Source organism: Gallinula chloropus, assembly GCF_964237585.1.
Source record: "Gallinula chloropus genome assembly, chromosome: 2".
NCBI classification, from domain to species: Eukaryota; Metazoa; Chordata; class Aves; order Gruiformes; family Rallidae; genus Gallinula; species Gallinula chloropus.
Window position 1 is genome coordinate 23,778,149 of NC_140086.1, and position 25,702 is coordinate 23,803,850.

At 39.4% G+C, this 25,702-nt stretch overlaps 1 protein-coding gene across 1 annotated transcript in view; it reads right to left on the minus strand.

Moving 5' to 3' along the window:
* The window catches only part of VPS13B (vacuolar protein sorting 13 homolog B), a gene marked incomplete at both ends in the record, with an annotated part of 442,808 nt that overhangs the window by 21,708 nt on the left and 395,398 nt on the right, over window positions 1-25,702 (minus strand). The window contains 14 exons of the mRNA XM_084260382.1: window positions 580-756; window positions 5,122-5,945; window positions 6,910-7,028; window positions 9,565-9,764; window positions 10,372-10,499; window positions 12,010-12,293; window positions 14,310-14,456; window positions 14,860-15,048; window positions 16,014-16,215; window positions 16,887-17,057; window positions 17,557-17,732; window positions 17,898-17,981; window positions 18,135-18,398; window positions 19,666-19,821. Of these exons, the coding sequence (XP_084116508.1) occupies window positions 580-756; window positions 5,122-5,945; window positions 6,910-7,028; window positions 9,565-9,764; window positions 10,372-10,499; window positions 12,010-12,293; window positions 14,310-14,456; window positions 14,860-15,048; window positions 16,014-16,215; window positions 16,887-17,057; window positions 17,557-17,732; window positions 17,898-17,981; window positions 18,135-18,398; window positions 19,666-19,821 (3,121 nt within the window). The remainder of the gene's footprint in view (window positions 1-579; window positions 757-5,121; window positions 5,946-6,909; window positions 7,029-9,564; window positions 9,765-10,371; window positions 10,500-12,009; window positions 12,294-14,309; window positions 14,457-14,859; window positions 15,049-16,013; window positions 16,216-16,886; window positions 17,058-17,556; window positions 17,733-17,897; window positions 17,982-18,134; window positions 18,399-19,665; window positions 19,822-25,702) is intronic.

The following is a 25,702-nucleotide window of genomic DNA, read 5'->3' on the forward strand; positions in this document are numbered from 1 at the left end:
AGCAGCAGCCAGCGGCTGGGCGGCCGCGCCGCGGTCTCTGCCGGGCGGCTGGGACCACGCGATGGCACTGTTTATACAGACTTCGCAAACAAAAGCTGCTCCTGTTCGCGGGCCGGCCCAGCCCCGCTGTCAAAAACCATCCACGTACTTACACAGTTATGACAACTGTATCGACTGGGTTGGTTTTTTTTCTTTTTCTTTTTCGAAAAAAAAAAAAAGAGAAGAAAATAATAAATATGCTGAGGCGACCCCGTGTAGAATTTCTGATGGTTAGCAGAAGTACAGAACACCTTTAATATTTCTGCAGTTATCACATGAAATGCTGGCTGAGCCAACCTCCATTTCCCACCGGGAGGTTTAAAATTCTGAAGTTTCTGAAACATTCTTACACACTGTAGTTAAGCGGTGATCTGTTTAATACATAGGATGTTCTGTGTGAGCTTTGTTACCCTCCCAGCATTTCGCTGCAGCCTAGCAAGCCAAACAAAGCTGCAAGCAATATTGTTTAAAACTGTAACACATCCTTTAACAACGCACAACAACAAAGCAGCGGTTGGAGCAACAAAGTGAAAGCTCTACCTTTGGAAATGTGTTTTACAAATGATGTTGTTCCTCTGGAAACTCCACTGACAAATGCTCCTGGGCCTCTGGTCAGCCCTTCATAGGGGAGCCTAAAGAAATCTGCTATGCCGTTCCCTATGCTTCTCACCAGGCTAGCTGGGCTTCCCAGAATTTCCAATGATCCAACAACCCAGCCTGTGTGGAGAAACAAGACACATGTTACGGCTGCAAAAACTGCAGAAGCAGCAGTTGTGAAAAGGTTATTCCTTAATTCTCTTTTTCACACTAGAATTCGTCGCATTATGAACTTCCTTTGAGCAAAACACGGGAAATAACTCATCCACTATGAATTCAGAAATGGCAATCTTTCATACTTCGTAAATCAAAGAAATCCTTTTGGCAAACCCACAAATAGCTTTAGAATGACTTCCTTCCAGGAGCTTCCCGTATTTCTGCTAAAAGTGTGCTGGGGAGGCGGATGCTAGAGCCTCGCAGCTACGGAGGAACGGGACTGCAAGTTCAGATCCCTGGGTTGGTTTTAGACGCTATAAGGCAGCGTTGTGATTTCACATCCTTATGTGATAGAACTGTGACAGGGAGTTTACACTGATACAATGTACTGCTTTACCGGAGTGTGGAGGTCAATTGCTTGATGGAGTGTTAGGAAAGGGGATGCAGATTTTTGACAAGTGCTTAAGAAGTTATTTTACATCCACCCCAACCCTTCTAAGCTGATCATTTTCTCTCAGAGTGCAGTGGAAGCCAGACAAATGTCTTTGGCTCAGTACAGTTGTGTAAACAGCAATGACATCTACATGCTGATTAGGTTACTCATAGGGGAGTATTCCTTATGCATATCCCAGGAGAGGTATCTGCGGATCTGGTTTCCTATATAAATGCAAGGTTGCCAGCAGCTTGCTGGATGGCCGAGCACGCAGCAATCTGTTGCTGGAAAGCTGTTTGCAGGTCGTGTGTTTCTCAGCCTGGTTGGCAGCAGATTTATTAGGGAAATAGTGCTGTTTAACTTTTTTTCTTTCTTTTTTTTTTCCCCAGCAGCCCAGAGCAAGGGATTCAGAAATGGCAGTACGCATTCAGTGGGAGCTGCCTGCTCTTTGAGCCCTGGTATCATGAATTTCAACTGGCACTGTCAGGGCAACACAAGGCATGACAGGGCCAGGAGACTGAAAGATGGACAGCCTGGCCTCTTGCTCTCCCGCTGAGGGCCCTTGATCTGCACTGCCCTCCTCATTCCCATCTCATCGCTGCAGACTCCTGCTATCCAGATGCTTTCTTGTTTTCTAGTAACCCCTCCCAGTCACTCCTGTGGAAGGCTGAATCATGAAACTGAACAGAAGAGAAAATGTTACTCATATGAAATGAATTAATCTCATACTATCATTGTAAGCTCCCGGAAAATCTATTATTCTTGTTGAATCTGTCCCACATTTCAGCCCTGGCAGGTTGAGAACTCCAGTTGTGTAGTATAAAAAGCGGGAACCACAGTGGACATAAGGGAGAGGCTGGGATGGACTATGAAAACAACAACCAAGTATTACTGGCAACGCGATGAGCAGAGCGGCCACGAGTGCTGTGGCCCCGTGGTATCTGCCCTGGGGAGGAGTGTCCCCCTGGCAGCCCTTCCCTGCCGAGACCAGGGGAAGCCAGTGCTCCAGGCTGGGCCTGCAACTCCCTTGCTGTAGTATTTTTAACAAATTATCTTTGCCACTGTGTGAAGTGATGAAAAGCTGGAGGGCGGGGCAGCGCGTACAGATGGAAGAGATGCTTTTTGTGTTTTTTCTGATCAATAACACTACAATAATCCTTTACAAATAGCTTTTCTTTGTTTTTTTTTTCCTTTTCCACAGTCTCCTTGCCATTCCTTGTTCTGAGGTGGTGATAGGACAGCATGAGGTGATGGAAAAGGGCTGCACAACACTGCAGATTAACACCTTGCTGACCTGGCTGGGACATGGGATACTCCAACCCCACGCACCTGTTCAGCCAGCCAGCGTGTTATGGAATGAAAACAGGACTAAACCCAGGAATGGAACCACTTATATACAAAGTTGAAGGGTTGCTGGGTATCCTGGGGATGGGCTGTTGCAGTCTGTCCCTGGCCAGTGGGCTGTCAGTTTTGGGAAGCTCTAGAAGGAGCGTGCTCACCCTTGGAGTGCACATGGGAGAAACCTGCATCCTGCAGCAAGGGTCATCCTCCTTGCTCAATGCTCAGAGCAAAACTAATGCCTCTTTGCTGACACCATGGACCACCCAACCCAAGGAAGAAGGTGCAGGAGTAAGTTGCAAAGAGGGAAAATTCACGAGCTCTGTGCTGTATTTCACTTTGCAGAAATAGCCTATCATGTCAGGCTACCATTTCCCAGAGTATGCCTCACAGTTACATCTACGAATATGAAATGATTGAGTCTATTAACAGAGAGCCACTACATTGCTTTGTAGGCAACTATAGCGTTAGATCTGGCTGATACCAGTAATACTTTTAAATAGAATTTTATTAACTTCTAAGTAGAAGCCAACTTAATTAGAAAAGGATGAGGGATTTCCATTGCAAGTTTTGCTAATTTGAGACAAGCAATGCTCATCAGCATATTTGAGCAGAGCTCTCCAGACCCCATTCACTGGTTATGAGACATGGATTCTTGCGCTCCTTTGCAATGTAGGAGCAGCCTGATACACCCTTTTAGTAGGCTTTGGGGCAACTCCTGCCCCCTCCCACAGGGCAGCAATGGTCTTGCACACTGCTAAGGGCAAAATGAGAGCATATGCACCAAGCAGGATATAGCATAGCTCTGTGGGAATGCTGTTCGTGCAGATGCTGCAAGGGTTTATGGATGGGTTAGTGGTGAGCCCAAGGTGGGACAAACAACCCTTCATTTGACAGATTAATGTGGTTAAAATGCAGGAGAGTGAGGCCCTCTTCCATAAGAGATCAGTCCAAGAAATGTAATTCACCTGATGGTGAGGGAAGGACTCAGGATTTGTAGACCACAGAAAGCTTTTTGCTTGATTTTTTTCCCCTCCTTTGTAACTCTCTTGACACAATCAGCCTTTTGACAAGTGTCACAAACTTCAAATTAAAACATCTTCTTTCTCCAAGCAAACATTAATCAATACAATTCACCATTTTATCACAGTAACCCCTTTCAAAAATACACTTTGATTTCAAGCTTTGAGTGGGATTTAAGTAGTCATTAAATATATGCTTATGTATTTTCCTGAAGAGAAGTTCCACTGAAGCAAATCTTATTTCTTAATATTTAAATCTGCTTGTTTTCAGCTAGAAAAGCAAGGGGTGGCTTGTGCACTGCTGTGTGGGTAGCATGGGGGAAAGACCTAGACCAGGCTGAGGTACTCAGATACTAGTGTATCTGCCTCACCTGGGGTGTTGCGGGTGAACAGCCAGGATAACTCAGTTTCCTGCTGTAGACTATCACCACCTGTATCACCACTCCTTGCTGGTTACAGGGAGAAACATTCACACTGTGGACCACTTTTGCCCACAGTTTCACTCTTAATTAGCTAGAAACTCAACCTCTCCTTTTGTACTATGGGGTTTGACTGTAAAACAAACCCAAATGATGAGTAAAAAAGAAACAGTGTACAGAGTTGGCAAGTGAGGTATGCATGCAGGGAAAGACCAGATCAGCATCTCTCTATAAATACCCGAAATGCACGTGTACAGCTTTGGAAACTGCACAGAAATGAGGCCGCGGCTACGCCCGTGGCACCAATGGAAGCAACAGGATTTCAGAAAATCTGACCATGAGTATAGGAGGAAAATAAATCCCACGTTTCAGTATGGAGTATGTTACTTGTGTGTGATCATGGAGGAGCCTTCTCCTGTCTCAAGTACCAATTCTGTTCCACACAGACACAGGACTGACCAAATTCCTTTACTTCTAAATGAATACTTACGGGAAACAGAATGTACCTGCTAACCTAATAGACTTAACTGCTCACTATTGATCCTATATGGAAAAAAGTTAGTAACAGCAAACTTCATAGTTCTTGGATCAAAGGACAACAAACATCTGTGTGCCAGTTTAGCATGAAGGCTGTATGAAGAAAGACAGATTCCTAATCATAAACTGCAGCCAAAAGGAGTTTTAACAACAAAACAACATTCAGGGCTATAATTTACTTCTGAATGCAGAGCAACTTGCTGAATAATTTGATTAAATGTAGTTTTGGGGAGTTTATGTGAGGAATGTGGGTTGATTCTGACTAGTGCTATAATATAAAATGACAAAACCTAAGCCAGCTAGAATACATTTCTATGCTGTGTTCAGGGTTTCAGAAAGCCTTTAGGCAGCTGGCTAATGTTTAGCACAACTTTACAAATCTTCACTGGTGTCTGCTCAGCCATTTTATTTCCCTTCTGTCGTACGGCAGAACATGAAAGGTGTCTGAAAATATCATTATCAAACTATGTTTGAGGAAAACAATAATTGCAGGGCTAACATCTAGGTTACTCAGCCTGAGAGACAATCACAGAATCTTGGTACCTAATAAAAATGTTACACGTTATGGAAAAGTGCTGACCTGCTCTGAAAAGTGCTCCAGCAGCATAATGCATGGCTAAGGCATGGACAAGTTGTCTGGCAGTAGTGAAGATGGGTCCTCGCTCAAACACAGAGAAGGAGAGAGGAGTGTGATCTGAGGCTATATACAGTTTCAGTGAAGCATGAATACTGACGAGGAGATTAACAGGTTGTATCGTTAATTTTCTTAACTTCACTGGCTTGACTAAAGCTCTCGCATGCTCTCTCACTTGTTCAGGCAGTATCAGGGTAGCATCTGAAGTATTCATGGATTGACAAGCCGTTTTGTTTTCTGGCAGATATGTATCAAACAAAGTCTTAATGTAGTAAACAAAGGTATCTTCCACATACAGCCTAGCTGGTTTGAGCTCAAAGCTGAAGTCATTCACGTGAAACATGAAATTCTCTTCCTCGGAAAAAGCAATGCAGAGTTTTATAAAGCAGTTTTCCTTATAGCTTTCCAAATCTTTGTTACAAACAATGAGGTTGTTCACTCTGGACCACTGCATGGTCTCATTTTTCTCTCCTTGGCACAGCAGGACTGCAAAATGGAAATTGGATTTGCTGTACAATTGATTGTCCAGTTGCAAGTCTTCACAATACACTTGGAGACTATGAAATTGTGGGAGGCCTTCCACGACGTGCTGCTGGAACTCCTGTGACAGGGGTCTCAGGTAGCTGGTGGCTGGGGCCATGTGGAGGAAAATGTTGTCTGCTGTGAGACGTAGAAGTTCAGATGACACTTTGTGGTTTGTAACATCATCAAACGCAGCAAGACTTAACTGACTGATGAACATTTTCACTGACAGGGTCTGCTCTTGATTTCTAGACAGGAGGGAAAAGAAGTTTTGTTACTTCATGTACTTTGAGTTCACCTGGCATCTTGCTGTCTCAAAAAGCTATCAGGAGAGACATTCTCCACTCATTGTTCAAGTCTCGTTAATGGGATCTGGCAGCCTTAATCACCACTGTGGGTACCACCTGGGAGGTCTTCTAAGAAATGGGATATTACACATCTGTGCCAGGTTTCTCTTTCTTATCAATCCATGGGATAGTTTGGAGAGGAACGTCTCCACATACACAGTAATTCCATATTGGATTCACAACAGAGTATTAAAGCAGGCAAAAATTTTCTGATCATTTTCTGATAATTCACATCAGCCTCAGCTGTTACAATATATTCTGGGAGCCATTACTCAAGTTTACTATTATGGATAATTCATTTCACATCAAATGCAGCAAGTGCCCTCCAGTGAAATCACCACAGCAGTTTTGTATCAATGGCATTTGTAATTGCACTTGAATGGAGCTGAGGACCAGGCTGTGATGTGTGGGGAAGTCTTCTAAAAAAGAGTGTTATCATCAGGTACAGCTAATTGCTGACTGTAAGACTATTACTACAGCCCTTGCACGTCATGCTTCCTGCAAATTTTAGTGGGAGCTTGTATGATTATGGATGGCAGGACCTAGCTACATACATTTTAAACTGACAGAGATATTCAAAATTAAATATGAAGGAAAATGTCTTTTTCTAATGGACTTCTTTTTGTATCAGATATCTAGTGTTTACCCTAAAGTACCACAACTTTTGATGTTAGATTGTCCTTTTTTAACTGTGATATACAAAGCATAACATATGGTCCAAGCATATGCCCCAGAGCATTCAGCAGTATTAAACAAAATAAACAGTTAAGCCAAAGTTCGTAAGTCAGTTAACATTTAGAAAGCTGACTGACCTCTCAGCACTGTTTGGCAATGCTTTTTATCATCTTTTATGTGCTTTATGTACCTGTTGAGGTTGATCTCGATGGGTCTCACTCTTCCTTCTGGGGCCAAGGTTATGACTATTGTTCCACACTGATGAGCAATGTCCACATAAACACAGCCAAAGCCAGTTAGGAACACAATCTAGTGGAGAGAGTTCGAAACATATGGAATGCTACTGAAATTGTTATTTTTAATATAATAATTTGAATGAGTCCTATGAATGCCTTCTGATTGATATCTTTTGCTTAAATCGCAATACTGATTAGGAAAAACAGAAATAGATTTCAGTGCTCCAGAAGAGTAACAGTTCTGATGCATGAAGTATTTCAGTTGTACAGCGAGATGAAATTTGCACCTCATCCTTTAGTTGGATAACTGAATACATTTTAGTATGAAATTTCCTCTCCAGAAATAAGGAAGACATGCTGGGGAGGGGGGATGCTATATGAGAATAGAATAACTATGAAATTTTGATTTGTGATTTTGGATTAATAAACTCTGCAAAATCCCGCCTTCTCCTCCAGAAAAACCCAACCACCAGCCCTTAATTAACAATATGTTGGTATTCCCTAGCTCTGAGCTGGTTAGATGAATGGCTGATAGTGCAATGTAAAACACATGAAGACTAAAAAATAAGTCATATTTTGGATTAATGAAGACTTGCTTAACAACTCAACACTGAACACATTTTTAAGCCATCTAAACTGGTTTGGTACGAACACCTTCACAAGCAAGGAGCTGCCACAAAGAATTGGCAAAACTCTACTGGAAAGCATAAAATGTATAAAAACGCAGGAAAATAGGAACATGTCAACAAGTTTGTGTCTTGCTTACAGATGTGCACACATTCTGAACAAGTTGCCCTTATGATTAAATATTCTACATAAAGAAATGATGTAGTTGCCCTTATGATTAAATATTCCACATAAAGAAATGATGTAGTTGCCCTTATGATTAAATATTCCACATAAAGAAATGATGTATTGTTTCAGGAGCATAATTCTGCAATGTTTCTGTTCAAGTGCAGATTATTCTGCAAGTATTTCCAGAATATAAAAGAATGAGGTCTCTTTAGGTTTGGAAAGCTCAGAGAAGTCCTTGTTAGAGTGTGCTGGCTTCTGTTTTCCTGTAGGGCTACTATCAACATGATTGTTTACTATATTGTAATGACAGAAGCTGTAATTTAAAGGAATGCAAACTCAGGGGGTTACACAAAGATAATGGGCTAGCACAGGTAAAATAAACAGTTGTTTCTCTCAGAGAATCTTTACTGTTGTTAACAAGTTGCCAGAAGGAAAAGCATTTGAAGTTTAGTGGGATCAGCACTTAAACTGATTCTTGTTAAACTATTTATAATAACCTTGTAGAGATAATGAATTTTGGTTCATCAAATTACATACAAGAGAATTTCTGATTTTGAAACATCAGTTTTGATCCTTTGCAACCTGAAATGAGATTTGCAAGCTTGTATGATGCGATTGGAAGAAAAAAAAGACATTTCATGAACTTTCAATACACCCTCATGATTCTAAAAAATCCTTGTTGATCTTAAAGATTGGTCATTTTGATTCCAATTTCAAATGGTTGTGATGATAAATGAATTTTAGTAAATTAATAATTTTTTCTTTCTAATAGAATAAGAAGCAACTATCTGTGATTAGGTAGGAAGAGTGCAAATTACTTAAGATGCTCTAAGTCCCAGTTATTTCACAATCTGAACCAAGTTGTACATGAAACTACTAGCATATTCCTTATTTACTTATATTTATAGTTTTCTAAGAGAAAGAGCAGCTGAGAAATCCTGGGGAAATTCTCTACATGTAAACCCTAACACTTCAATAACAGAAGGCTGCACTTTTATTTGGAGAGTTCTTCAAGTAGACAATGATCCCCAAATGTTGTCTTAGCATCTAATTCCTTCTAGGAGCCAGATACTTATAAAGAACCCTGGTCTGGCATAACATTAATGACTGAAATCTGAAACCTCGCATTGCTTGACTGGCTTGCTGAATGAAACTGAACTACTTGCTATATAACATAACACTCAATAATCAAGAGCATTTTGTGATTGGTCCCCAGGGAAAACATCTGAAACTAGTATTTCTTTCAAAGAGCCAAGCAGTTTATGTTGATTCCATGTAAACTAATGACTTCAAAAATGGAAAAAAATTCCCATCAAAAAGAATTACTCCAGTCAAGGAAGTTTTCATTTACCTCAAAACAGGAGAAAAATAACAGAAGGAAATAAAAGGGGGGTTTGTTTTGTTTTAGAAAGATATGCGTAGCTTCTGTGAAGACACAGAGAGAGAAAGACAGTGATGATTCCTACAAAGATAATTAAGTTACCAAATAGGACTTTCCTGGATCCTGAAATTTTCAGGACTGCTTTTTTTCCAGGGAACACCTTGAGCTTGCCAGGTTGATCAAAAATAAGTGAAAAAAAAATCAGCACTAAAGAGGCTGTATTTTTGTTCTAGTTATTTTTAGAAACAGCCAGTGAAGAAGGTGATCTGTATTCTAAAACTTCCATGAGAAGGGGCTTAGGAAGGAGAGCTCCCAAGACTTAAATAAAAACACTAAAACCAACAGAAAGGATATGCTTATTGCAGAGGAATCGTCTAGGTCAGGAAGACAACCATTTATGCTGTGAACTAGGAAATAGTTTATAACAATTTACTTGTGTTCCTTGATTGTTGATGTCCACAAAATCACTCCACTCATTTACTAATTCATCAGATGACATCACTTTCAGAAGAATGCTGGGCAACAAATCTCTTGTTTTGCAGTCTGGATAGTTGGAGACTTGATGGTAAAGTTCATGATGAACCGAACACTCAGCTGGAATCTTTCTACAGTAAACTTCAAACTTTGGTGTATCTGAAATTTTATAAAATATGTAAAATTAGGGCTTTTTATAAAACCTGCAAATCAAAACTTACCTATGTTTATACAAACTAGGAAGTTTTGACCTGAAATATTAGTGATAAACAAACCCACTACTTTTCTATTGGTTGGAATTTTATGCGCTTATGTTTCTTCCCCTTTTTATATCATTAATATTTACATGAATGACGTTACACTGATCATTCTTTACCTTAACATACCATAACTACAATTTCAGCAATATGTTTTGTGTTACATCTGCAAATCTGAGGAGATTTAAATGTTCCATGGGATTGAACTAATGTCAACAAAACTCCACTGACTACTAGTTTCCTACAGCCAAGTCACCTTGACAGCTGGAACCAGGGAGACCCAAAAGCCTGAAGCCATGCAAGTTCATAGTCCTGACCTCACAATTAGCTCCATTAGCTTCCAGGTTTCAGTATTTTCTTCCAGAGTCTCTCATTTTAAGATAAATCCTTATGAGGGCATCAAGTTCTTGTAACCAAAATACACACTGACCTCAATGTTGTATTTGAGATACAGTAAAATAATTTATACTACAACAGTGCTCTGTTTCTAATTATTGCGTCCAACTCACCTTTGAAGTTCTCTTTTACAAGCAAATGAACAGAGCACCTATTGTGGATAATTATACGAGGACTAGGATCTTCTGTAAGTGTTAGGTATGTCACACCAAGATGCTCTTGATAAGTCAGTGCTATAGGTCTAAAACAGAAGCAGATACATTTGATTATGCATGTTTTGGATTAAATCTTTAAGTATTATTACTCTGAACAATTAAAAACATTCAAAACTAGCATCTGTAAGATTCCTTATGATCAACTTCCAATTCCACAGATATTTATATACATTTAGGCAAGTACATATCTCCATTGAGAATTATATTTAAACAGGGGACCACGTGGAAATAGCATGAAAAACAACTTTAGAAAAGAAATCCCTTCATAGAGACCACTTATAAGTTAAATTGAGCACGTGTGTTTGCAAGACGAGAGCCCGAGCCAGCAGAGATTTATATTAAATTAAAACCATGAGATTGACGTCCCAAATTTTCAACATAAATCTTTAAAATTTTCTAGAATTTTCACACATACTTCTCTGATACACATTAAAGATATTTTTAACAAATACAAAAATTTGTAACTGCTCCCCTAGAATGATGCACAAGACTATTGTCCTTTCAGATGTTAATGTTATGGCTCACTGCCACATAAATTTCCAAAATTAAAAGAAATTAATTTAGTGCTAGTCATTAGCTACATAAACTGTTTTCACACATAAACACTTTTTCTTTTCTTTGTGCAGATTTATTGGCTATTTCTAAAAAACTTCACCTCATGGCGATTTTAAAAATCCAGTCTGCAAATTTGATTAGGAGCATGAGATCCTTTATGCCTGTTTAAAAATAACAAATTCTTGTTCTTCACATTTTAGTCTTTTTTAATCTGAAGTGAGAATCTTTAATATCTACAATGACACCTCTTATACTCTTAAGAACTTTATGAGGGTTTGACCGGTATCAAGCACTTCAGGCAAGAGAAAGATCTTATGGCTGGTAATGTATACTGATGTAGCTCCTCTAATTTCAGCAGATTGTTTCTTATTTATACCAGCATAAGCATGAACAGATTCAGATATCAGGTTTGAGAGTTAATGTTGGGCATCTGACAAGTCATTGGACTGGTATTTTTAATGAGCTGTGTGCATTTGTTTGTAAGCAGAACACACATTTGGAGATTTGAAGCTTTAAAACTTGGAAATGTTTCCTTGTAATCTCAGAATAGTTTCATCCCTTTTCTGCTTTTCCTGTTTAGCCTCATATTATTATTACTAAAATATAATTTTACCTTTTATAAATAAAACCTAAAGTTTTGCATTGCATTCTTTCACACTGTCCTTGCTCTTAAATTGTTACCCAGAAATTAAAATGACCATGATCTCTAATAGAAACTTTTCATGCTCTTACTTTGTAAGCACTGTAAATAGCAGCCCATACATTATAAAAATTGTACAACTTGTACATGGTCATAACACTAAACCATTTACAGTAAAAGCATCAAAACCATCAAAAGATAACAATCTTTAAATTAAAGTAAGGCTTGCCTTTACATATGGGGGGCATGTGTTACTCTGATTTTTGCATTAATCTCTTAGTAGCTGAGGCATTACAGCAAGAAGCAACGTGGATTATTCATGGCTGTTCAGTGTACAGTACCTGGTACAAAATCCACTTTCAGTACAAACCCCTGTGGGTACCGCCACGCTCTGCCTAGGAAACTCCTGTTTAATGACAGCTGGTAGGCTCCACAGCTCACATCTGCCAGTGTAACCGCCTGGACTGAAACTCAGCAGCAGGCGTTTTTCTGTAAGAGGAGCCCCTGAAGTTAAGGTACTGGCGTCTGACATCAGGTCCCAGCAGGGCACAGCGCTCAGTGTTTCGCTGGGGGGTTTCCCAGCTGGACTGACGCTGAACACCGCACTGTCTGAGGAGTGGAAGGCCTGGAAGGAAAAAAGATGATGGTAGCATGACATGCTGGATCCTAACAGGAAATTTATTCATGTTAATCTTGCACAGAACAGTCTCAAGTAGCCAAATGACCACAGGTTGCACTAAGTCCACTGCATTAAAAGCTATCTGGACAAACTGTGTCCTCAGGTATACTTATGCAGTTAACTGAGCACAGTTATCTACAGTCTCAGCTGTACTCTCATCTGCTCTACACTGTCCAGTCTTATTCAAGTTTGCTGATGATACTAAACTGGGGGGAGTGGCTGATACACCATAAAGCTGCACTGCCATTCAGCAAGATCTGGGCAGGCTGGAGAGCTGGGTGGAGAGGAACCAAATGAAATTCAACAAGGGCAAGTGTAGGGTCCTGTACCTAGGGAGGAATAACCCCAGGCAGCAGTACAGGTTAGGGGTTGACCTGCCGGGAAGCAGCTCTGTGGAGAGGGATCTGGAAGTCCCAGTTGATAACAAACTCTCCATGAGCCAGCAATGTGCCCTCATGGTCAAGGCCAATGGCATCCTGGGATGCATTAAGAGCAGCGTGGTCAGCAGGTCAAGGGAGGTTATCCTCCCTGTCTTCTTTGCCCTGATGAGGCCACAACTGGATTACCCCCTCTATTCTACCCTGGAGTCCACATCTGGGGTTAAACCACAACATGTGTCTAGTTCTGGGCTCCCCAGTTTAAGACAGACAGGGAACTACTGGAGAGAGTCCAGTGGAGGGTTACAAAGTTGATGATGACTGAAGCATCTCTCGTATGAGGACAGGCTGAGAGAGCTGGGGCTGTTTAGCCTGGAGAAGGCTGATCAACACCTGTAAATATCTGATGTGGCCAGACTATTCTCAGTGGTGCCCAGAAACAGGACAAGGGGCAATGGGCACAAACTGGGACACAGAAAGTTCCATCTCAACATTAGGAAAAACTTCTTCACTTTGAAGGTGACAGAGCACTGGGACAGGCTGCCCACAGAGGTTGTAGAGTCTCCTCAGGAGACATTCAAAACCTGCCTGGACATGAACCCATGCAACCTGCTCTAGGTGATCCTGCTTTAGCAAGGGGGTTGGACTAGATGATCTCCAGAGGTCCCTTGCAATCCCCACTGTTCTGTGATTCTATGATAAATCCATGAAAAGAAACAGTTACATCACTACAACATAACCGTGAGAAGAAAACCCATTCATAGATATAAAACTAAGAATCAATTTTAGCCTCTACACTCTTCCAATTCCCTGTCCCATTAGACTGCCACAAAATGCACAATGCATAATTGTAGATACTGATGTAAAGAAAACTAATGCAGAAGGAAAACAGTACAGATATATGGAACTTTAAAAATTTGTTTATCTGCCAACTCCTCTAGCAAGTATGACCCTGAGAATTCTTTCCACATATTTTACTATAAATGTAATCTTCAATAAATATGTATAAATGGTTGATTAAAATATATTGACCATGCATACATTTTGGTTCCTGGAAGCTAGTCCTTAAATATACTGTGTGATTATTAGAAAACTGATATTCATGATTTGATGCAGTTCACTGAAATTCATAAACTTTGGGCATGTCTCTAGTTCTGCAGCTTTGTTCAGATAGCTGGAATCTTCCCAAAAGGATAACAAAAAGTTTTCAGCCTGCCAGGCCAATATACCTCTTTTACACGCGAAGTCAGTAAAAATTCTGAGAACAATTTCAACAGCTACTATGGATTACACTGACTGTTTTACAGAAATGGCCATTAGTGCCTGAACAGATGGGGAACAGGCAGAACTAATTCTGCAATGTGCAAGAATCTCCTACTTTGCACAGATTCCTTATGACAGTTAATTACTGGAGTTGAATTTACCCAGTATTCTGTACTTTGAATTAAAATGATATAAAACACTTTGTTATTATTATTTCTAAAGATTTCTGTTCAAGCTCTGCTATATGCAGATGAGACCATACAAATCTAAACACCCATGTACTGCAGATGACTTAAACCGCCCAGTATCTTCAGTGCTTTACCTCTTCTCCAGAGTGGGGTTTGGAAATAGAAAGCTGTGGCATATAGTAGATTTGATATGATGTATCATTGATTATTGTTGTCTTATCTTCTATCTGTAGAATCTGTATACCTTGCCGAACCATTGAAGAAATGCAGAACTGACACAACTGTAAGATAATAAAACTGATGATGAGATCACACACACGACGATGAAAGGTATGGAAATACAGTGACAGAAGTGACATTTTAACTGTGGAGATCCTGTCTATTTTCATGCACTATGAACTACAGCCACATCACATACTTTTGAAGTTGAATCTGTCAATGTTTTCTAAACAAGACTGCAAATTCATTATTTCTTTTTCCAGAAGATATTGTATTATCTTGGTGAGTTGGGCAGAATGTCTTTGGCTAATTCTTTAAATTATACTTCATACATTGCTTATGTTTTATGTGTATTAACAAAATCAGGGAGGAGCTGTCACATTGCATACATTTGATTGTTTTCATCTGCTATATGACTTTGTTTTTAAATTCAAGACTTATAAATCATGGTTATTTTCTTCTAACCTTTTGATGACCTGGAAAAGCACCAAGTTTTATTTCAGCTTCAACAAAACCTTCTTCATCCAACGTTACTACTTCCCCATTGTCAGCATCCTTCCATTTCGGGGAGGTCACATTATGAACCAGTTTAATTGCCACTGATTTGTGCACGGTGTTAGTGTTTGCCCAGTATATTCCAACCTGGAAAGCTTCCTGCAAGTGAAAAACGATGGATTATCACTTGTTGACAATTTGATACACTTCTATTAGACCTAATAGAAGTTTCCACCATGAAGTCGATTTCATTTCCTCCCTTTCTCCCTCTGATTCTATGTGATTCAAGGATAGATGAAACCACTATGTGGATATGGGGCTAATCCTCACAGTAGAATCAAGATCACAGTCTATTCTGAGATATGTCAATAGGTAGACCTTTTGTTTATTAACAGATGTACAAAAATACGGCAAAATAAACAAGAATTATCAGACTGTACATTTGGAATTCACAAGCTGATGTGTCAAATTAACTCTTTCAAAAATAAAGATTGTTTGGATTGTAATAAAAAAAATGTGCATGGCCAAGTATGTGAGAAGATGCATTACACAAACCTCTGAATTCAGGAAGGCAGACATCCTAAAGAATGTGCCTCATTTGTAATTCACCCATCAGATTATCAAACCTTTCTTGGTAGCATATGTGCTATGAAACCACTTAACCTAAACTACTCTCAAACCAAATATTTCTTCCTTGCTGTCAGCTTTGTTACTGTGGTCAATGTATTTCCCAAATGACAGGTCAGTACAGCACGGGCCAAAGCCTGCATCTGGCCTTTATAGCAGTTTTCTTGGGCTGCTACGCTATGCCCATGATGCAGAATCACTGGCTGAATTGGGAGGGAGAACGGAAGGCTGCAGAAGCCAACAAGATGCAAGTCTTCTTCCTACAGCGTCTTATAGTCAATTTTTTACCAGGCATCTTTAAGACATGTTGCTCTTCACACAGGCTATCACATGTGTCATGCTAACTGCACGGTGGCTCAGTCAGTGTGGCAAATTTCTATTGTTATTTCTACTCCTCAATGTATGACAGACAGACACAGTGACTGGGAAGTGGAAATCATCTGGATTAATAACCATCCTTCAGCAGCAGTGTGCCTGTTCTCATGAATGGCATTTACCTCGAAGTTGGGAGGTATAATTACTTTCCCGGTAGGTACTTGAAGAACAATCTTCTCTCCTTCAAACAGCCAGAGGTCCCACCTGGACTGATTGATAAGCAAAGCCCAGGGCAGAAGCTCTATCAGCAGAGTTGTAACACATGGTTTCCACACGGAGAGCTTTACCCGCATTGGGCTATCCCATTGGGAGAGCTGTTCGTTGCTGTTCAAAAACAAAGAAAGGAAAAGATAAAGTCAAAGGAATAATGAATTCAAGCCTACAAATGATAAGGCATCATTTTCAAAAATTTGCAAGGCTTTTCTGATTTTGAGTTAAAAAACCAATCTACTCTTACGTTATGATTCTGGAATACACTGAGATGCTGTCAGTCAGATCTACCTATATGCAGCCTATAAAGACCTGGTTTTAACTGCGTAAGCTCAACCTAAATTTGGCCAATTAAAGAAATGCCTTAACAGAATTACCACTAAATCATGCTACTCCAACTTTTCTAGTCATAAAGTCACATTTCCTTTTTGTTTTTCCTCAGCAATTCCTCCTACAGCAAATCCCTGTTTCTGTACTGAAACAAACAGCTGCTGAGTAAACAACAGCCTCTAGAGCTGCAGTAAAGAAGGTGCTTTCAAAGAAAAATAGTTCCTCATTTTTTTTAGAATCCTTGCTCATGAGATCTTCTCAGTGTGATCGAGGGCAGCCCCTAGGCTGACATCAATTTTTTCCCACCTGCAACAGATTCTGCAGCTTACAGGCAGGAACCATGTAATTACTGAAAACATGTTTAATGTTGATCATATATAGCCTTCTTGTACGTGATTTCAGTTTATTTGAAAAGGCAACATGACAACCGTGAAGAAGGTTTAGCGAAGAATTACCTGTCTGAATCCTTCCTATTGTACGGCCATGCAGGCTGGGGAGGATTTGTGGTGCCATAGAACTCGGACAGTATTTGGTTGACATTGCCACCTGGATGGGATTTAGTTGCTATCTGCTTAATTAGTGTGGTTGAGATAGGGACTGCGCACTCTGATGGATCATCTTCCTCCCTGTCATTGAAAACATTCAGACACTCACACAACAAGATCAAGCATTAGTAGCACTAACGTTTCCTTTAAGGAAGCTTTCCAAACATACTCTGCAGTAGGAATACTCTCAAGGTTAATTGTGGATGAATCAAGTTGCAGTGTCTGACAAGTTCCTGAGCATTAACTGACATACACGAATTTGTTACGACTCTGTAATGGCCTTTGTGTCTGCAACCCTAGAAATGCTTCAGTATTCTCAAAACACATTTCAAGATCATTTAGGAATTTATTTTTCAAAATACAAAAACACATACTGCTTGAGCAAATAAATTCCAGTGTGCTTAGGATAGTTATACCAAATATAATATTTTCTATCATATAATTTCAGGCGACATATACTTGTTCTGTCGTATCTCCTCTGCAGATGCCATACTGATGGAGAAAATGCACCAGAAGGTAAAGTGTAAATTATTCCTTCTTTTCCATACAAACATACCATCTTCAAGGAAAGGAATTTTACCTGGCTTGAAAAGTCAAGTGGTGCATAAGATCAGGTTCTATATTTTGCAGTGCTTTCTCCTGTCCTTTCCCTGGGATCACTTGTGTTTCCTTCAGTCCCAGACTTCTTTTCTCTAAATGTATGATAATTGGGTCTGGAAGATGGCTCCTCACAATGAAAAGAGGGCTGAAAACAATCTACAAAAAGAAAAGAATATGCCAATTTAAGGCTAATTTTATTCCAGCATTATGACTGTATAAAGATATATTAATAGCTTGTTTCAAGTGGGTCATTCTGCCCTTAATTTATTATATGATGTCAGGCATAAACATTTAGATTTCAGAGACAGTGAATGTACTTACTAATCGTTGCTGCACGTGAGAGTTGGGCTCTAAAGTCAAAATTGTGCACCACACGTATGTAATTGAACTCTTTGAAGATGGTACCTGTATGTAGAGAGATCAGCAGCATTACACTAAAATTATTTCAGGATGATAATGTTCAACACTTCACCATATCAAACAGAAGTCTAAACACAAAGTCCCCAGTTCTCTCAGACATTTTTACCCTATATTCCATATACCTATTTTTAGTCATACCTGAATGACAGTGCTGTGTTCTGTATCTTTAGAACTTAGACATACATCTCGCGACCAGTCTTCATCTCCTGTAGCTTTCACGCTCAGCTCGGTGAGCTCATTGTTCTCTAGGACATACGAAGGCAACTTCTGCTTGGCTGCAAGGCAGTTGATGTGTTCTTTAACAACGGCCTGTCCATCCTGACTAATGTAATGCTGAACCACTTTCAGTTCAATACTTTCAGAGAGGTAACTACAGACAGTCTGTCTTCCACAGATTAGGATCTAAAACACACAAAAATACACAGCTCATGTATAAAAGATTGTGAAAAAGAAAGGTTAAAATTGAACTATATATAGACTGAAAACCTGTACAAAAAACCTCTATGTCAGGTTTTCCCAAACACTACTGAAGGCAGTGAATGGTAAAACATTATTTTTATTGGCCAATTGCATGTGCAATTTCATAGAAACCCAGGCATTAAGGCACTTAAAATACTGCTAAGGCAGTATCTGTGCCTGAAAGAAACATGTATCATATCAGCTTTGGTTCCCACTGAATTCAGCAGTACTGCCTGCAGCTGACATAGCTCTGGCCTGGATTTTCAGAGTACAGTGATGATTTCTGAAAGCTGAGCCCTTTCTGAGCAGACACAGTGAGGCTTCTACACACACCTCACACTCCCATCACAGTCCAGACTTTTCAGTATATTTGCTGTTTTAAAGCTTAGAATTCCATGAAATGCCTGTAGTGTATTTCTGTATTTAAGTGCACCCACCTAGAAAATGACCAAATTAGACTCAAAAGCTGTAGCTGTCCAGCATATGTGAATTATTACTGGATTCCACATGTATCCTTGCTAAAATCATCTTCATTTGCTTTTCATGAGGGTGCACACCATAGCTACAACCTACCAAGAAAACCTCAGCAGGGTTTTCAGTGACGCCAGGCACTGTTTCTTTTCTCTGATCAGCTGTATTTCTGTTGTGCAACTTTGTATAGCGCTCTGCCGTATCCGTGAGCTAAACATGTTATGTCCACCACATGCTCTGGCATCTGCCAAGGTAGGCAGAGTGGCTGCAGTGTTAGTACAGATCTCTTTACAAAGGTAGCGCGTGAAAAGTTCCTGCACAGAAGCCCATTTTCAAATATTAATTTGGTCATTACTCCTTTCTTGATGAATAATATAACAGCCTCATTGCAACCCAGATTGACATGATTAGTTGCAATAAAAAAAAATTTCTGCTTTTCAAGAACACAAAGCATGCAACAGTCTGCATAATATAGCATCATCAGAACTTACAAACCATGCAAAGGGATGTTTACTGGAACACATAAAATATGCAGTGGTAATTGAGCTTTTAAATGCTATGATCCATACCAAGATGAAGAAAAGAGTTGTAAAAACTCTCAAAAATACTCCCAGAACACTGTTATTCTTGTTTTTTCAGATACCAGTAGGAGAGAATAAATAATAAGGCGACTAATTGATGAATAAATAACAGCTTAAATTACCCATGTTATTTTTGCCAAACTGGATCAAACACTTACTTGCTTTTGCACTCCACTGAGCTGCTGAACCTTGATAATAAGTGATGCTGTCCGGCCCTTGTACTGAATGGTACGAATAAAGGTCCCTGTATTGTCCACACTGAATGGTTCGGACCATCGCCAGTTTCCCCAGCCTTCAATACAGATGTGTAACAGCTGGAAAGAGAGCAATTACTACTTCAATACATAACTGGAGGAGAAAAAAAAAATCCCCTTGCAGTAGGATAGGAATTCCCATGGCAGAGAAATATTCTTGGTTTTAAGACTCAGCAATGCTACGCACACCAGTTCTCTGAATGACCCACTCATTCTGTGATATCAGATACAAACAGAAGAACCAACAATGCCCTAAGATGGCTCTGCATCATGCATTTCTATAAATTACCCGCTTTAACAGCGTATTTAGGACGGTAAAAATCCAGCACACAACTGCTCAGAACAAAAGGGGTATGTAGACTAAAGAGTATAAAACAGGAAATAAGAGATTTTCTTTTCTAACCCTGAAATTGTTCTAGAAATCCACCCTCTCTATTACCAGCAAGGTGACAGGGAACACAGGTGCAGGACAGATTTTTAACCTTCAGAGTAAGAGAGAAAATTACAAATACCCTTCCCTTCCAATAAAGAAGGATGCAAATCTATTTGTGTGTATACTTGTACAGCTCACGTATACATGCGTGTTAAATGTAGAACATAACATATTGCAGAGACATGGGAAGCATTTCATTTCTTACACAAATGTGGTGGCAAGTTCAAACTTGACTGCATGAGAAGAAATTTAACTGCATAATTATACTCCCTGTGTGATTTATTCCGGAAAAGGAGTGGCTTTTTTCCAGTTTAACTTAAATCACTTCCAGAGCAATATAGTCTTTCATCATTTGAAGAGCCTTTCATCCATTTACCCACCATACGCACTTACCTCTATCCCATGGAGATTCTTTAAGCCAGAGTAGTGAAAATTGGTACTGTTCCATGTAGGTCAATGAAGTTACATAAATTTACGCCAGCTGAAGATCTGGCTATTTAGCTCTGCATAGAACTTTTGTGGCTGTGCAAACTTAAGGATGTGAGCTATATATAAGGGATCAAAGCAATAAGCATTCTGGGTAAAATTTATTCTTTGCAGAGGGCCAGCACAGAGCCTAAGCATCACTTAAGTCCTTTAAAACAGTTATATAAAGGCCTTGTGGGAATTCTCTCTTGAGGGTTGTATTTCACTCTGATTTTGGACATCTGTCATTAATTAATTTAAGAAATTGAGAACAGGATCAGGCCCAAAGTTTGATTATTTACACTAGCAAAAATTGAAACTTGTAAGTTTTATGTTCTTCCATGATTTGTTTCCAGAAAGAGATTGCACTGGCCACAGGTTTGGCCAGCTGGACTTAGTGAAGGACTAGATTCTGGGTTTTTTTCCCATTGTTTTAAGAAACAACCGCAGTAACAACTTTCAAAGATATTACAACTCAGTAGCCTGTTTGCAATTTGTGGTATCCTCAGCACAAGTTACACACAGAACAATAACATCCATTCAGTGGGTGGCTTTTGAATTTGCAAGAGTGATGACTGTTGCATTCAGATTCAAATTAATTTTAGACTGGAAGCACAAAGGCTAATATGTGCCAGTGTGCACACTGGCATGTATCTGGATGTGCACACGCATAGGCACAGCTTTATATTCAAGAATATGGTGAGGGAATCTATGCACTAGGACACTCAAACTCATAAACTAACATGTCACTTTGATTTTGAAGTATTAGCTACAGAAAAGGAAAAACAAAACAAAAAAATCCAATGCAGTGGCTGGAATCAGTTCAGTTCCTTACAGAGGCAGCTGGGAATAAATCCCATCACACATGAAAACTCAAAGAAAACAAGAAAACTGTTTACTTTGGAGAGACTGGTAGCTGGAAATGACAGCCAAAAAATGAGAAAAGGTACTAAGTGGTCAGTCTCAGCTAGAAGGCACAAAAAATACGGTGGGTTCGAAAGACAGATGTCAGATAAATGCCATAATTGCCGATTAGTAATTGTATGTAGCTCCAACATTAGGATGTCTCGTACCCTGTATAAACAGCTTTGCTCACAAGTTGAATGTTCCCAAGGAACAGGCTGTCAGCTTCCCTGAGCAGTCATTAGCTCCCAAATGCTGCCTTATTAATTTTGTTTGAGGCATGATTAGTCTGCATTTAACTCTACGGTTCAAAAAGAAATGTAACAAAGAGCTATTATCATACATTAGCAACTTCATATTTTATAAACATACTGTTTATATGCTACATATGTAGGGAACAGCCTTGATAAATTATTTTAAAGATATCAAATATATTTGTATTAATGACATAGCAACGTGAGAATCGGCTGCTGTGCAAGTTCACTTTTGAGCCAAGCAACTGCATTCCGTGAAAACGTAAAAGGATCTCTGGGTGAATCAGTTATTTAAATGGGAGATTTTGGAAAACGTGGCTAGAAATAATGACGAAATGACACTAAGTGATACAGAGATATATGGCAGGAAATAAAAATTGAAGTAATTTTAGAAAATTAAGGTCTTAACATTATTTTAGCAGAAGACGTCATAGTAGATGGTGTTAGATACTCAGCAAGACAGAGCTCTAAGTTTATAAACCTGACCTAACACTACAGATTCACAGTAATTGCCAGTAACTCACACAGTAATTGCCATGTAACTCCCTTTCATTTATCAAGCTTTAAGTAAACCCTAAGTATTTATTTGACACTGCTCTAAAAAAGTTCAACAAGTGTAGCTAAGTATGGTACATACATTAGGAGAAAAGTCATTGCAAAAAATACTCAATGGACTTCAAAAGTATCCTAGGAAATATAATCCAGTGATAAGTAGCAATGTAAATCTTAGAATTTAAACCAGACTATCTAATGTATATGTGAAGATAGGCACTCATTTGTGTAACCATTTGATTTCTGCACTTTCTGTTAGGGTAACATATCAACAGATAACACCCAGTTTTTTGTTTTGACTGGACTTTGCAAGGGTTTGGATTTTGGATTTGCAATTCTGAGCCATAATGGATTTTTGTTTTGAGATGGCAAAAAATTGCCTTCAGATGAAGCCTCTTCTACTGGAGTGAATGGCTAAAGATGCTGTATTCTTTATCGTGTCTCTTCACAGTCATGTTTCTATGCAGTCCTCAAAATTTACTTAGGTCTTCAGCTAGACGTGTGAGCAAAGGATACAATCTGAGTAAATACAGCTAAGTGTCATATGACAAGGCATGAAGACTAAAATGGGGGATTAAAAAATGAGCTGAAGAATGGAGCTGGTCCAGAAAAGGCAGCATTTTCCAGCTGTGTAAGTAATTTAAAGCTTGTACCCTCAAAATGCTTAGTGATACAAATTTGACTTCTACTTTCCTCGTAGATCCACCAAAGTTAACTTGGTTTCACTGTCATTAGATTATATCTGCCTAGTGAAACTAGAAAATGCTTTCTGGGAAGAACAAGGGTTATTGCTTTCAACTCTGAGAGACTGGGAGGAATCAAGTGAGGACTTGGTTAATGGTGTGGAAGCAGCTGTGTATTTTAAGTGATAGGAGATAGTAAAATAAAAGCTGTGATGATGCAGTAGCACAGAGGAACAGAGACATGGAGATGGGAGGTGAATTCTAAGACTTGAAACTAAAGCAATTTCTAATTGAAAAAGCAAAGGAGAAGGATGATTGGTGTTTTCTAGTTGTGTTTTCAGGATACAACTTGGTGGCTCTTGACCAGAATGAGGACTTATAACAATTAAAAAAAAAAATTAGTATTTGGGAAAACAGCGAACGAAATGTTCATTCTTCACAGTCAGCTGCAGCAGCCACCAAACCACTTTGAATTTCAGTTTGGCTTCATTTTCTCAAGGGATCCGGGAGATCTGACCAGTTCTACACCACTGACACTTTTAAGACATGTGACCAACACAGAGCATGGGAGAAAGCAATTTCCATCACCCCCATGCCAGTTAGTAGGAAAAAAGGTCACGCTTGGCAGATACACTCTGGACTTGGGGGCTCCTTGAGGTGTCACAAGGCTCAACACAACCTAAAAAGCGGGTCTGAACCTGGCTCCTTCCAGTGTGAAAAAAAAGAGCCTTTTGGCTAAGGAACGGTACCCGAGATATAAGGGTTCATGCGATTCATGGATAATATCAATCCCTATCTGCTCCAGGTATTATCCAGAAAGTCAGTTCCATGCAATATTGTATAACTGTTGATTTCAAATGCCGTATGCCAAAGGAAAGCAACAATATGCTTCTCACTACCTGAACAGTGTAAAATAACATAAAACATTTTCTTTTTTTTTTTTTTGCCTGATGTAGTTGTGTAAATGACCTGGGGAGGATTTTATAAAGTACAAAAGGCTGTACGGAGAATCTGTGACATCCCTAAACAAAACCCAGGAAAATATCCCAATAACAGCTGATTTGTAAGTTCCTAAGTTTGAACCCACAGAGTACTGCATATCATCTTACACTTTATATAACTCAGTACCTGAAAGAATGGCAACTTGGAAATAAATAACAATGAATTATGATCCTGCTGGAGATGCAGCATAAATTAAAATTTGGCTTGAGTCTTTTTTTGTAGGAGAACGAGAAGGAGGTTCTTAAAATTATTTCCAAATCTAAAGCTGCCTTTAAAAATTATGTTTTAAAATTCTAGCAGAAGCTGTGCTTTTGCAGGCACGCTGTGTAAAACGGGAGACAAAAAACTTTAAATGGGTTCCAGTGAGGGTATTACTAATACACTAACCACAACTAATTTCTACTTGTGATTTCATAGGTGTATGTTCAGGAGAACAAAAAAGCAAATGATATATATTTTCTCTCAAATTCTGTGGAAGTAGTAATAAAGTGGCACACATGATAAAGTAGTTGCCCTACTTTGTTAAGAAATAAATCTATTTTCTTTATTAATAACATTCTTGGCCCCATTCTCACTGAAGTCACTAACCAAAATTAACATGGGAACTGATTTTTACCCACTACACCTGTTGCCTCAAGCTAAGGGCAGGAAAAAGTAAAAATGGGCTGTTGTTATAACTCTGGGAGAAGGAAGACTCCGGAGAAAGGTTTGGGAGCTGCTACTTCAAACACAGACTTCCCCTATGCAACAGTATGTTTTGCATAGAAAGCTACACAATGAATTCAGATCCATTATCCTCTGCTTCTTCAGAGGACTCTGATGAAGCTTGAGAGTGGAGAAAATAACCAGTAATAACTAGGATGCTATAGAAGACTTGCTGTTTATTCACAAGCAAACAATCTCTGCAAAATACATTCAGGGGACTCTGACATGAGTAGCTGTTTTTTGCATTTGCTGTGATGCCTATTGGGACCCTCTAACTACCTACTGTCTTGCAAGACAGAATTCCTGAACTCTGAGTAAATTACTAGGAAGATCTGATCTCTTCTAACTTCAGAGTTTCACTCTATGTATCATATGCTCCAGTTCTTCTAAAAAACACAGCTGTCTTGGAGACAAACATGACTTTTGACATAACTGGGGCCCATCCCACAAAGCAACTTGAAGATCAAGATAAGGAGCACAGGCTGGATCCAATAATAACGTAGGAGCCAGTGTCTGTAGAGCACAGGAGTGACGTAGCTTCTCTTCCCCTTTAATGATATCTAACTGACCTCTAACTTTCATTAAAATGTGCAAAAAGAACTCAGGAGACCTGGCAACTTTTGCTAGAATTGCTTAAAGCCTCAAATATCACCAGTTTTGAACTCTGAAGGGGACTACATAGTTGGGGGGTGTCTTATCCCTAAGGAAGGTCAAAACCTCATGAAATCTGAGGAAAACATGGGGGATGGAATGGAGTAGAAGAGCGAGCATTGGACCTTAGACTTATTGCTGAAATATTAGCCAAACTAGCAAGTCTTGCAGGAATCCGAGTGAAAGTTAAAAGGGAAAGGTTAGGTTCCCTGAAATGTAGAAGATCCGGGCTAGGAAAAAAACAAAGGAAGGAAGGAGCTTTAAGTTAAGCCAAACACAGGGACACCATCAAG